Source organism: Colobus angolensis, unplaced genomic scaffold (genome assembly GCF_000951035.1).
Source record: "Colobus angolensis palliatus isolate OR3802 unplaced genomic scaffold, Cang.pa_1.0 Scaffold11, whole genome shotgun sequence".
NCBI lineage: Eukaryota > Metazoa > Chordata > Mammalia > Primates > Cercopithecidae > Colobus > Colobus angolensis.
In genome coordinates this window covers 7,922,080-7,936,962 of record NW_012112030.1, presented here as the reverse complement: position 1 = coordinate 7,936,962, position 14,883 = coordinate 7,922,080, and the positions used below count along the sequence as shown (strand labels likewise).

At 38.0% G+C, this 14,883-nt stretch overlaps 1 protein-coding gene and 1 pseudogene across 2 annotated transcripts in view; one reads left to right on the top strand and one right to left on the bottom strand.

Moving 5' to 3' along the window:
* Nucleotides 1-14,883, top strand: part of LRP6 (low density lipoprotein receptor-related protein 6) — a 149,702-nt gene that overhangs the window by 15,179 nt on the left and 119,640 nt on the right. For both annotated transcript variants that reach the window (XM_011953772.1, XM_011953779.1), the window contains exon 2: nucleotides 6,003-6,396. In XM_011953772.1, the coding sequence (XP_011809162.1) occupies nucleotides 6,003-6,396 (394 nt within the window). The remainder of the gene's footprint in view (nucleotides 1-6,002; nucleotides 6,397-14,883) is intronic.
* Nucleotides 1,509-4,278, bottom strand: LOC105521184 (annotated as a pseudogene).

Sequence of the window (14,883 nt, the reverse complement as noted above, 5' to 3'; positions counted from 1 at the left end):
TAAGATTGCGCCATTGCACTCCAGCCTGGGTGCCAGAGCAAGACTCCATCTCAAAAAAAAAAAAGTCTTAGCCGGCTTTGACCATGACAAATAAAATTTCTTTTACCGCTGGGTGCGGTGGCTCACACCTGTAATCCCAGCCCTTTGGGAAGCTGAGGTGGGCATATCACGAGGTCAGGAGATCAAGACAGTCCTGGCCAACACGGTGAAACCTTGTCTCTACTAGAAATACAAAAATTAGCTGGGCATGGTGGCGCATGCCTGTATTCCCAGCTACTCGGGAGGCTGAGGCAGGAGAATCACTTGAACCAGGGAGTCGGAGGTTGCAGTGAGCCGAGATTGCGCCGCTGCACTCCAGTCTGGGTGACAGAGTGAGACTTTGTCTCAAAACAAAAACCCCAAAATATTAGTAAATATGTTTATGATATTTCTTGTGCAGTGAACTGTAGTAGGCATTGGTGGTAAAATTAGTTATAAGGTACGGTTCTTGTATACCTTGTATGGATCTAGGCTGAGATGCTAGAGGTAGAAAGTAGGCTTAAAAAAAAAAAGCTACTATCACGTACATGCTAAAGACTAAGGATTAAAAGAAGTAAAGCTGAGTCAATTAGAAAGGGTTACAGAGTAGCTAAGGTTTGACTGTGGCTGGGAAGGACTTGCTTGCTGGGAGAAAAAGGAAGTGTGGAGTGGGCAGGAAAATGAATACTCCATGATGATGGGTGTGATGTACTCCCAGTTTACATGTTTTGAAACCTGTTTGTATGATGCAGAGACTATAAAAGATAAATTTAGAGTCCTAGGTAGAAGTCATGGTGGAAGGCTGAGGTATTGAGGCGTTATGTAAGTTTAGGCAAGGGGAATCAGAATGACTTTTGAGTTGGCTAAAGTAAAAGTATTAGAAGTAGAAAAGGAAAAGGGAAAATATCGAGATAACTTACTATTAGGATATTTTAAGCCTAAAGTCATGAAGGTCTATAGTAGGATAGTGGTTCTAAAAATGGAGAAGAGGAGGCCAATGTAAAGACATGCTTGTACAATAAGAGTCAACAGGACAGTCATTGGCAGACTGGTGAAAAAGGGGAGGGGCTCAAAGATGGCTCCAAAGCATGCCAGTAAGGTTAGAATTGTGTACCATTGACTCGTGAGGGATTTTGTTGTTTTTGGGGAAAGGTGATGAATTTAATTTAATAGGAGGTAGAGATGGCCAACAAAAAGTTAGAGGGACAGAACTGGAGATAATGTTTTGGAAATTAGCTGCATAGAATTGCTTGTTGACCAGGTGAACTTTAATTCTCTTTCTTTTTTTGTTATAGCACAACTTATATATTTCAAATGGACAAAATATTAGTTTTACAGTATCTTAAGATAAATTTCCTTTGAACGGGAGCTTCCTTTCTAGTACTTTGAAGTCTACAAGATGTATCTAGAAAATTTGTTACTGTGGAAAATGAAGACTGCTTATATTGAATGGGGGGGGAAGGGGAAGGGCCTGTGGTTTTTCTTTTCAATTAATTGCTGTAACACTGTCCGTCAGGTGGCTGAGGGAGTTTCATATTTTCTTTAGACACCATTACGCGCCAAAGGTCTTGCAGGACAACTTTGGTCTATGAATTCTGCCATTTTGCTAGCACGAATAATGGCTCTTGGGTCTACCACTCCATTAGAACTATTAATTCCGTTCATATTAATTTTTTGTTACAAATCTTGCAAAGGGGGATGCTTCTGGGTGGTCCACGTTCTATTTTAAGGCTGTATATTCAGTTTTCGTAAATTGTTCTTGCAGGCCCAATTATCATCCCTGTCCATCTTGTAAGTGTCTTTATTATCGTCTAGACCTCAGCTAACTGTGCCATCTCCTACTCCTTTTTGGCCTTCTTTGAGTTCTTCAAAAAGTGGGAAATTGCAAGAGACTTTTACTCCTGAGCTAGTGGTGGCTGTCACCTTGTGTCGCTGTCGCTTGTGAACTTTAGTTTTCTATACTCTTTCATTTGGGAACAACAGAGAGTCTTGGGATAACTATATATAGGAATTGGAAGGTTTGAAGCAAGACAAACAAGAAAAATAGGTAGTATTGTATGAGGAGACCATTCTGTATAGGTAGGGATATAGTCAACAGCATTGAATGCTCTAGAGGTGTCAAGAATAAAGACTGAGAAAAGACCACTGGATTTGGTTATAAAGATTTAGAGAAAGTACTTGCAGTTGAGTGATGGGTAGGAAGTTAGATAAAAGAGTAATAGCTAATGAATGGTAATATGAAGTGTATATACCAATGTTATAAGATTTTGCAGTTAGTAGAAATATAATAATTATTCTGATGGTAACAAGGTTAGGGTTATTAAAACAAAAGTTTTCAATAGCAAGGAACCTAGCATAAACCACTGAAAATACAAGAAATACAGAACAATTGATAGCGCAAAGTTGTAGAGAGGAGGTAAGGAGGCTGAACCGAAAGTATTGCGTTAGCCTTAGGAGGAAGGCCATCTTGTCATTTGAGACTGAGGACAAGGTTAGGGAAAATGGGTGGAGAGAAAATTTTAAGAGGTATAAATTAAGATGTTGGGGATGTATGACATTCACCTTATTTCCTGCTTCACTGAGATTGTTTTATGAGACAGTCTGAGAATGAAGGATTCAGGGCGTGGAAATTAGTCTTTCCAAGTAGAAAAAGCTTAGAAAGGCTGGTAGGGAAAGTTTCCCAGGAGTTTAATAAAGGAAAACAAAGATTCCTGAGCACTGTGAGTGTTCCACTAAAGAGAAGTGATGGTGATTATTTGGGTTATCTGAATACTAGGCGGTCAGAAAGTAAGCTCTCTGGAATGGAAGATACTAGCACATTCCAGGGAGCAAGTGTGTGGATCCAGTGTATCTCTTGGGTAGATAAAAACAATGTTACGAATCAAATTATACCTATCAGATACCCCATTTAATATGTTGCTGAACAGATACTGGTGACAACATCATAGAAAGTATGCAGGCATCAGAAGGGTGACTGGACAGGATGAACCCTGGGATTTCCTTTCAATAGCGTGGTTTATGTGCAGCAGATTTATGTACAGTGCTTCACAAATCCTCAATTGTAACTAGTATTGCTAACTTAAAAAAGATTAACTTGCCTCCTTCACCCGTTTTCAGGAGGGAGAGGAGACTCAGAACACTTGTGAGGCCTTAAATTACTAGAAAGCGTCTTTGGATTTTGTAGATCAAAAATGTTCAGTACACGTAGAAGTGTTAAAGTTTGGCTTGAAAGCAATGAAAGACACTTGGCTGCTACCTAGTGTCCATAGCTTTGCTGTAGTTTTCCAAGGATAGTGCCATAAAGAAGGTGCCCAGTAAATATTACGTTATTATCACTCTTGGATTTTAAATGTTAAGTGTTTCGTGGATATTCCTTAGCCTTTTGCGGCACTTAGCATTGTATCCTTCACTAGTAGGGACCTTTTTTCTGGTGTTTATATTTGGCCTATAGTATGAGAGACTCAGTATAGTGGGCTCTGTGGGGACTGATAAATCAGTGTGATGTGTGAAGGCCTGAAATGAATTAAAAGTGACTCTGTTAGGGAAATTTATGAATTTGCTAATAGCTGCAGCAGATACTCAGAATAAGCAGAAGGATTGGTTAGTCACTTTTTAAAACAGCTGTCTGCTAGTTTGTTTTTGACTAAGAATGTTGGATTTAAGCTTAGTTAGGGAAGTTTATGTTGTGCTTATAGTTGAAAATAGTATACATTCGTAACTATTTGACAGACACAATCTATAAATTAGTGGAAACACCACTTTTTTCTGATACTTTTTTGACATTGGAGTAATTTCTTGAAAAAGGGGAAATGGTTACTTCTAAATGGCAGTTGGGCTTGGCTTCAGATGACACAGTTGTAGACCTTTAGTAAGTAATTATGAAAGAAGGTCATGTAGATTATTGCATCATAACTCACTGTTTTTTTTTTTTAAAAGACAAGGTCTCCCTCTGTCACCCAGGCTGGGGCACCACAGTGGTGCGATCATAGCTCACTGCAGCCTTGAACTCCTGGGCTCAAGTGATCCTCCCATTTTAGTCTCCCGAGTACCTGGGACTACAGGCGTGCACCATTATGCCTGACTAATTTTTTAAATTTATCTTTTTGTAGAGATGGGGTTTCCATGTGTTGCCTAGGCTGGTCTCAAACTCCTGGGCTTAACCAGTCCTCCTGCTTGAGCCTCCCAATGTGTTGCAATTACAGGTGTGAGCCACCACGCCTGGCTTGGTCTTACTTTTGCTGCCTCATTAATGTTCTGCATTCCAGCCTCTAGATGTGTGCTGTCCAATACTACCACTAGTCACACTTGTCTATATAAATTGGAATGAATTAAGATTATATAAAATTGGGGCCAGGCACAGCGACTCATGCCTGTAATCCCAGCACTTTGGAAGGCCGAGGCGGGTGGATCACTTGAGGCCAGGAGTTCAAGACCAGTCTGGCCAACATGGCGAAATCCCGCCTCTAGTAAAAATACAAAAAATTAGCTGGGCATGGTGGCAGGCGCCTATAATCCCAGCTACTTGAGGGGGATTCTCCTGCCTCAGGAGAATTGCTTGAACCTGGGAGGTGGAGGCTGCAGTGAGCCAAGATCATGCCATTTTACTCCAGCCTGAGCAGTAAGAGTGAAACTCTGTCTCAAAAAAAAAAAAAGGTATATAAAATTAAAAATTTAATTTCTTAGTCACACTAGCCACATTTTAAGTGCTCCATAGCCGCATGTGACTGGTGGTACTGTGTTATGCAGTGGAGAGAACATTTCCATCATCACAGAAAGTTCTGTAGGACAGTAGTGCTCTAGATTTTTAATTGTTGCTTGATATTAGGAAAGTAAATGTCAGAAGCTTGGAAAAGATATTTAATAAAACCCAAAAAACATGGAATTTATACTACCTCACTCCCAACAGCCTCAGCTTTCTCAAAGTTAAATGTTATTTCTGTAAGATTGGCTTTATATTTAGTTTCGGGTCTTTTCAAAGGTCATTTTGATAGTAATATAGAACAGAATAAAGTAGCTTTGCTAAGAACTATTTCAGTCAAACTGTAACAGTTTTATTAAGGTATAATTGATAGACAATAAATTTTGCTTATATCAAGTGTAAAATTTAGTAAGTTTTGACATGTTTGCACCTCCGAAACCATCATTATTATTGATAATATAGCTCATCACCTGCAAAAGTTTGCTTGTGCCCCTTTTTAATCCTCCCCCTTATTCTTTTGCATCTTCTCTCCCTATGTTGAGACAGCCATTGGTCTGCTTTATGTCATAATAGACTAGTTTACCTTTTGTAAAAGTTTATATAGATGAGAGTCATGCAATATATACCTTTGTTTTGGCCTGGCTTCTTTCATTCTGAATTGAGATCCACCCATTTTTCATGTACAAAGAGTTCATTATTTTCTATTGTATGGCAGTATTACAGTTTTTTATCCATTATTCTGTTGATGACATTTGGGTTGATTCCAGTTTGGGTTATTACAAATAAATTGCTATGAGTATTTGCATGTAAGTCTTTGTATTGACGTATGTTTTTGTTTCTGTTGAGTAAATACCTAGATGTGGAATAGGCAATACCTAGCTATTGCCTTGGATTGTATAGTAGGTTGTATGTTTAACCTTTTAGGAAACTGCCAAACTGTTTTCCCAAATGACTGTACCATTTTACATTCACCCCAGTAGAGTATGAGTGTTCCAGTAGCTCCATATCCTTGCCAATTCTTGGTATAGCCAGGCTTTAAAATTTTATCTGAGTTATTTTAACAAGAAAAGACTATCATGGTGGAAATAGTTCCCCCCCTTTCCTATGTCTTATGTTTTAAATGCTGCAAAAATAATATTTTGTGTGTGAAAGAATTTTAGATGGTCTCCAACTGATTTATTTACTCTTATCTTTGACAATCGCTAATAATGATTTGAAACCCAGTTTACAAGAATCAATACCTTTTCTTCCTTTTCACTTACATATTTTTCTTTTTTTGTTCTAGCGGCCCCTTTGTTGCTTTATGCAAACAGACGGGACTTGCGATTGGTTGATGCTACAAATGGCAAAGAGAATGCTACGATTGTAGTTGGAGGCTTGGAGGATGCAGCTGCGGTGGACTTTGTGTTTGGTCATGGCTTGATATACTGGAGTGATGTCAGCGAAGAAGCCATTAAACGAACAGAATTTAACAAAACTGAGAGTGTACAGAATGTTGTTGTTTCTGGATTATTGTCCCCCGATGGGCTGGCATGTGATTGGCTTGGAGAAAAATTGTACTGGACAGATTCTGAAACTAATCGGATTGAAGTTTCTAATTTAGATGGATCTTTACGAAAAGTTTTATTTTGGCAAGAGTTGGATCAACCCAGAGCTATTGCCTTAGATCCTTCAAGTGGGTAAGTTTTTGTACAGTGTATGAAGATCATCGTACCTCCTCCTGGTTTTTCTCCACTGACATACACCACCCTGACCCCTATGAGAAGAGAAAGATCGAAAACAGGAATTTTAGATTCTTTGGGCTTCTTTGTTGAGTAGACTTGAATGTAGAAAGTTGTGTTGTTATTATTATTGTTATTATTATTTTTGTCAGGATCTTGCTCTGTCACCCAGGCTGTAGTGCAGTGGTGCAATCAAAGCTCACTGCACTGTCAACCTCCCAGGCTGAAGTGATCCTCCCATTTCAGCCTCCCACATAGCTGGGACTTTAGGTGTGTGCTACCACACCTGGCTAACTAAAAAAATTTTTTTGTTAGCTGGGCGTCGTGGCGTACGTCTGTAATCCTAGCTACTCGGGTGGCTGAGGCACGAAAATCGCTTGAACCTAGGAGGCGGAGGTTGCAGTGAGCTGAGATTGCACCACTGTGCTCCAGCCTGGGCAACAGAGTGAGACTTTGTCTCAAAAAAATTTTTTTTTTTAAAGATGGAATTTCACCATCTTGCCCAGGCTAATCTCGAACCCTTGGGCTCAAGTGATCAATTGCTCTGCCTTGGCTTCCCAAAGCGCTGGGATTGCTGGTGTGAGCCACTGTGCCCAGTGTGTTGTGTTCTTAGTGTTTCTGTAAATTGTTTTGGGTTTCTAATAGCCATGCTTGTATTTTTTGGGTTTTCTTCTGTATTTATTTTTTGTGATACCAGAAGATAATTTGAAGGGAGAGAAGAAGGAATGAAAACTTAAAAAGAGAAGGATTTGATAGCTCAAGATGAGGTAGACTAGATCTTATAACTTTTATTATATACACAGTGATATTGTGATAACTAGTGTTTTTTTGTTACACTCTGAAGCGTTATTTAATATGTCAGCATTGAATGAAAAATAAAAGTTACTAAATAACTCATTTCCAGTTAGCTAAACATATATTTGCAATAAAGGTTAATTTTCTAATGAGAAGGAAAACTTAAACTTCTGAGTAAATCTCATTTCAAAGTGTGAGCTGTATCCCCACATTGCTTCTGTTACTATGCCTCATTTCTACTATTAGCGTATACCATTTTATGATACTTCTTTGTGGAATAAATTGTCATGGCCAGTCTGTCATGGCTAAGTATAGGTAACTATCTGAACATGAACCTAAAATGACTAATATTTGGTTAAAATCCAAAGATAAATAACTTGTACTATTTTAGTACTTTGTTTTCTTTAGCTTTCAGTTGTATTAGAATGCTTTAAAACTCATTTCATTTATGGAAAGGAGTGGATTCTTTTTATGTAATAAATGAGAACTTGGGGAGAATGGAGGAAAGATTTATGTGTGCTTCTTTATCTTGGTATCAGACCTGATTTGGTTACAGAGGTTGAACAGGATGCCACGTTGTAGAAAAATGAGAAGACTGATTTGACTGTAAAGGATAACGTGGGCAGTAGTTAGTGAAATTTTAGAGGGAGATGTCTGGAAATACAAATACGTATTTTTTAGAGTGGAATTAAAACGTGTTTGTTGAGGCAAGATGGTGCTCTTAAAGCACCGGGAAATATTGTAGCAGCTCTGATGGTACGAAAAAGCATTGGATGTCCTGAGGAGGAGGTCTCAGATGTAACTCTAGTTATCAAATAATTTGGTTGTTGAGAACTTTACAGATATTTTTGAGAAATGGAGTTTGTCTTTTGCTAACAGAGTTTGTGAGGCTCAGGGGTTGTTGAAATGTTTCTGAGGTTACTGCTTTGTAGAACACATAGGGTTTTGGTACTTTTAGTCGTCATTAGGGAAGAATACTTTGGTGAAAAGATAAAGTTCTTTTTTCCCCTCTTTTTCTTCTTGACAAAGTAAGGCTTACCACTGTAAGGGTGATGATTGAAATTTAATAAAATATCTATTAAATGATTATTATGTTCAGAGTTCTGCATTTTGTACTCTGCTTGGAGAGATGGGGTTTAGTTTATCTTTACTGTTTTAAGGACAGAAAACTTGGGAGAGACAACTTTTTCTTCTTCATAGCATGTTTATTTGCATTATGTAACATGTATGTGAAGAGAGGAAGAGTGTTAAAATAATTAGAGACACAAGAGCTGTTATGAGCTTCATTGCCAAATTTTGGAATGGGATCTTGATCATTTCTGTGAGGAATTAATGATTACATGATAGTACATTATTAAAGGGAACTGAATGTATATAGTTCCTCTTGACTCTTCAGGATCTAACAGTTTAGTGAGTAAATTAATCATTTTCATTTTGCTCCCCAAAACTAATGAGCTTTACTTTCGGTTAGTAGGTCTGATACGTACCTTCTGAAGTAATTTTGCCATTTGATTAAAAAATACTTTAGAGTTTCTGTGGCTTTAATTTATCCTTACTACTTCTCATTATTGAATGTGAGAAGTCACCAAAGACTTAGCTATAAAAAAGATTATTGGAAGAATCAGTAGTAATGTACTTTGAAGGTAGAAGGTAGTGTTATGTAGCTTCTGAAGGTGGTTCAGTGAAGAGTAACTCTTTCTGTGGACTAAAGGCTTGGTCAAACACCCAGTGAAATATTTTTTATTATTTTTGATGTGTGTGGTTAATGTGAGAGGCAGAGGAGGGGAATATGGGGGGAGAGAGTGGGTAAATTCAGCCCCCTCCCCCAGCGTTAACAGTCCTCTCAAAATTTAATTTTGAGAAGTCATTTTGTGTTATGGTTATTTTAAAAATGACTCAACTGGAAACAAATAGAATCTGGTCAAGTGTTATATATACATAATATATATATACATATGATGGAGCGTATTTAAAATTATGTTTTAAACTCCTGCGCTGAAAAATATATTCAGATAATCTTTCAGTGTTAATGATCTTAGATTTGTATCGTGGTTTGTGGTTTTAGTTGAAAAGTAATTATAGGTAGAGTACATCATTTGTCAAACAGAATAGATGATTTCCAGATTTATTTTCTGTCTGGGGGAAATACGAAGTTTGAGTTCCAGGCAAAGTACATGAAAATGCTGAGGAAAAATGTAGACTTTTCAGAGTTCCAGGATCTTGGTTTATGAGGTTCACAAGAGCTGACTGAGCTCTCTCACAGCAACTTACGTAAAAGGAAAGCTATTGAATGACTGGTATTGTTTGAGCCCTGGGAACTAGTGCAGACATCTGTGTGCTTTCGGATGTATGGAGTTCTTTGTGTAATCAGTCCATTTAGCCTACACTGAAGGAAGATTTTTATTCCTCTCTCTAAATTTGGCCTCTATTATATTAGTCTGAGATTTTTTTTTTCTTGTAGTAGTGACTAGCAGTGTACAGTTCGGACTAAGAAACGGGAAGATTTGTGTATGAAATTGTTACAGAATGAACAACCAGAGTTACAGTAAACCGTAGTCTTAGGTTATAGTGAGTAGAGGTGATTCCTATGTGGCTGCTGCTAATGCTGGAGCCCTTCGCTCTGATTCCACAGTTACCATGCTAAGCAACTATACTAATCTTGGTGATGTTGAGGACCTGTGTTAAGTTTAAGGGTGTTTTGTTTCTTCGTTTAGGATCCTTTCATATTCCAAATCATTTTAGATGTTTTTTTATAAAGTTAAACTTTAGTGATTCAATTTAAGGTGAATTTATACTAAACAGCTTTGAATGATAGTTATATTTTTTAAATACGTATTTTTATTTATTTATTATTTGTTTGTTTATTTATTTTTGAGATGGAGTCTCGCTCTATCGCCCAGGCTGGAGTGCGGTGGTGCGATCTCCGCTCACTGCAAGCTCCGCCTGCTGGGTTCACGCCATTTTCCTGCCTCAGCCTCCTGAGTAGCTGTGACTACAGGCGCCCGCCACCATGCCCGGCTAATTTTTTGTATTTTTAGTAGAGACGGGGTTTCATCATGTTAGCCAGGATGGTCTTGATCTCCTGACCTCGTGATCTGCCTGCCTCTGCCTCCCAAAGCGCTGGGATTACAGGCGTGAGCCATCGCGCCTGGCCTATTTTTTATTTTCATTTTTATTTTTTGAGACGGAGCCTCACTTTTGCCCAGACTGGAGTGCAGTGGCACAATTTCTACTCACTGCGACCTCTGCCTCCCAGGTTCAAGCCATTCTTCTACCTCAGCGTCCCCAGTAGCTGGGATTACAGGCGCACACTACCATGCCCAGCTAATTTTTGTATTTTTAGTAGAGACAGGATTTCACCATGTCGGCAAAGCTGGTCATGAACTCCTGACCTCAAGTGATCCGCCTGCCTCAGCCTCCCAAAAGGCTGGCATTACAGGTGTGAGCCACCATGCCCAGCCAAAAATATGTATTTTTAAATCATTGTTAAATATAACATTAACAACACTAAAAGTTCTGCTTTAAAAATGCTTGTGCATCTACCTCAGTGGAAAAAAGTGATTTGTAATTTTTCTATCAGTTTTATACATATAATTATATTTTGAATATGTTTAAAAGTATTTTCTACACTTATATATCCCAGGTGACTAAAATAGTTCCTAAATCTTTTTTTGTGACTGAACTTTAAGAAAAAAGATTTTCTTAAAGGAACACTTTTAAGTTTTAAAAGTTAAAGGAAAATAATATTTTCTGTTACAGTATTAGCTTTCTTTTTTAGAAGAAAGCATTTTCTAAGCAAATGCAAATTTTAGCATGGTCTTCTATGAATTCCAAATGAGTATGGCTGTGATTACAAATGTTTATTTAAAACATAATTAAGATTTTTAGTCCTTAGTTGTTTTTCACAAAAGTTATCAAGATCATATTTTATAAAAATATATTCACTGGAGCTTATTTTATGTTATACCTAGCTCTATTATTATTATTATTATTTTTTTCTTGAGACAGAGTCTCGCTGTGTCGCCAGGCTGGAGTGCAGTGATGGAATCTTGGCTTACTGCAACCTCCACTTCCTGGGTTCAAGTGATTCTCCTGCCTCAGCCTCCCAAGTAGCTGGGACTACAGGCGCATGCCACCATGCCCAGCTAATTTTTGTATTTTTAGTAGAGACAGGGTTTCACCATGTCGGCCAGGATGGTCTCAATCCCTTGACCTCGTGATCCGCCCACCTCGGCCTCCTGAAGTGCTGGTATTACAGGCATGAGCCACTGTGCCCGGCCAATACCTAGCTCTGTTTACTAGCAAATTACTTCGGTGTCTTGGATCTAAGTTTCTTTATCTCTAAAATGATGGTTTCTTTCAGTTTTGACGTTATTTTAAGTTTAAAAACTGAGATATTGGCTAGGTGTGGTGGCTTATGCCTGTAATCCCAGCCCTTTAGGAGGCCAAGGTGGGTTTGTCAGCTAGTTTGTGAACTAGGGATAAAATGTGATTGTTTTTATTTTTGTACCAATTGATATTGATACTGTATTTCTTTTAGAAATTTTCACTTAAACTTACTGAGTTTTATACTGTTTTGGTTTTCCTGCCACTTGGACTGTGCCTTTCCTTCCTCCATTAGCTCTTTAAAAATGGAACAGTTTAAAAGTGCATTATTTTCTTTGTTCTTTTTCTGAGATCATGTCTGTTTCCAGTTGGCTTTTGCATAGAAGCAGATAGCCAATTCTTTAAAATCTAAAGCTTCAGACTAGATCTTGCTTTAAAACACTGGCCCTGTGTATGAAGGATCTTGGTGTAAACAACTTATAGTTTTGAAAGATGTTCTGGTAAATTGGGAAGGTCTGTTTTCTGTCCCTTGAATCCTAGAACTGGAAGGGAATCTTAAGGATCCTCTAGCTAAATGCCTTCCTTCCCTTCTTTGGGTGAAGAAACCAAGGCCTTTTACCAAGATAAAGTGAGAGGGAGCTATATTCTTAGTTGACATTTTTGGATTCCATGTTTGGTCCTTTTTTCTTTGTGAAAGGTATCTTACTGAAGCCATGGTTTTTTGTTTTTTGTGTTTTTTTACAAGTTGAATTACTTAAAAAAATTCAACATGGTAGCTTTGTTTAAAGGACCTTTTAAAATAAGTTTTATGTTTTTAGGTTTACTCAGTGTACCAATTTCTTACTTTACCATTGCTTTTTGCATCCCAGTTAATCCACTTGAATTCAGCCTCCTTTTGTGTGAAGTGTGCCCTTCAATATTTCTTTCAGTGAGAGTCTGTTAATAGTAACTCTTGGTCTTTGTCTAAAAATGTATTTATTTTGCCCTCATTCTTGAAATGATAATTAGAGTATAGAATTCTGTGTGATTATTTTCACTCAGACCTTTGAGGGTGTGTGGCTTTAATTGTTGGTACGATTAAGTCTGTGTTGCTTTATAATTTATCATTTATCTTTCTAATATTTTTCTGGTTTTTAAAAGCTTCTCTTGATTTTTGGTATTTTGCAGCTTTGTCTACCCTGTGTCTAGATGTGGATATATTTTTATTTATCCTGCTTAGGATTCATATTTCTAGAATCTAAGCATTTTTGTTGTTTGTTAATTCTAGAGAATTCTTACCCATTTTTTTCTTAATCTTCCTTCATTCTCCTTAGTCTTCTTTGGAACTCTTTTTTGATATGCGTTCCTTTCTAATTTCTTGTTCCTTTCCTCTTAATTTTGCTCTTTTATCTTCTCTCTCATTATTTCTCTGAGCCACTTTCTGGGTTTTTTTTTTTTGTACCTGCCATTTAGATAACAAAATTCTTTCTTCAGCTATGCCTAATTTTGCAGTTTAATATGTTAATTGAGGTTTTAATATCAGTGACTGTATTTTAATTTTTTAGAAGTTCCTTGTGTCCCTTGTTTAAAAACTTATGAAGAAATTTCAGCTACATAAAAGTAGAGAAAACAGTGTATCAGTAATTTTAGACTTGGAAAAAAGTTGCAAAAATTGTACGCAGTTCTGGTATAACTTTCACCCAGCTTCCATAAATATTGACATTTTGTATAACCATAGAACAGTTATCTAACCAGGAATTAATGTTGATAGAATACTATTAACTAATCTGTAGACTATATTTGAATTTCTCCGTTTTCCCCATTAGTCCTTTCTCTGGGCCAGGATCCCATTTTGCGTTTAGTTATCTCTTCAGCCTTTTCTAATCTGAGATGTTTTGGTAGTCTTTCTTCATTGTTCATAACCTAGATGTTTTTGAAGATTATCGGCCAGTCATTTGTAGAACGTTCCTCAGTTTGGCTCTATTTGCTGTTTCTCATGATTTGATTAAAGTTATACGTTTTTGGCAAGAATACCACAGAAGTGATATTATGCCCTTCTCAGGGCATCCTGTCAGCAGGCACATTGTGTGGATACTGGGTGATGTTACAGTTGATCACTTGGTTATGGTTTTGTCTGCTAGTTTTTTTTCACTGTAGTTACTATTTTTCTCCTTGCAATATATATTTGAGGCTGTGCAATTATCCTGTTTCTCATCATACTTTTATCCACAAATTTTATCATTCCTTGATAGTTTTTGCCTGTAGTAATTGTTACTGTGGTGTTTGCTTTTTGCCAAATAGTGATTTTTCTAGTTCCATTTTTCCTTCTGTGTGCGTTATTAGTTAGACTTCTCCCTTAACATACAGCTGTCCTGTCTCTCTCATTTATTTATTCAGTTATTTATATTAGTGTGATATTGTGAAAATGTATTTGGTGTCTGTCCCCTGGTTCTTGGCACAGAGCTTCTAAAACCCTTGTAATTTCCTGAGCAGTAGGGGTGCTAGGTGCATCTTTTGTTCTAATATTTGGTCTTTGACTCCAGTGCCTGACATGGAACTCCTAATCCGTTGGAATTTCCTGGGTGATAGGAACATCTTTTGTTTTAATGAGGCAACTCTTGGTAGGCTTCTGGATGGGGGCTGGTCACCAGAAAGACCAAGCCATGATTAGAAGCTTGGAACTTTCAGCTCCGCTTTACATCTTTGGGAAGGGGAGGGAGATAAAGCTAATATCAATCATGCCTATATAAGAAGCCTCTCTAAAAAAAAAAAAAAGCCCTTAACTACGGGGGATTTGGAGAGCTTCTGGGTTGGTGAACACATCCATTTTCATGTTTCATTAGGATGGAATCTCCTGTGCTCGTGACCCTTCTAGATCTCTCCCTATGTATCTTTTCCATGTGGTTGTTCATCTGTATCCTTTGTAATATCCTTTATAATAAACTGATACATATAAATAAAGTGTTTCCCTGAGTTCTGTGAGCTACTGTAGCAAATGATTGAACCTGAGGAAGGGATTGTGGGAACCTCCAGTTTATAGCTGGCCAGTTAGTAGCACGGGTGCCTGCAAAGGAGGGGGTTATATAGCTGGCCAGTCAGTAGCACGGGTGCCTGCAATGGAGGGGGCAGTAACCAAGCCCGTTACTGGGATCTGATGCTGTCTTCACATAGATAGTGTCAGAATTGAACTGGCTTGTAGGACACCCAGCTGGTGGTGTAGAATTGCTTGGTGTGGGGAACCCCCCGTTACCCCGCCCAGCAATCTGGTGTCAGAAGTGTTCTGTTATGGGCCGGGCGCGGTGGCTCAAGCCTGTAATCCCAGCACTTTGGGAGGCCGAGACGGGC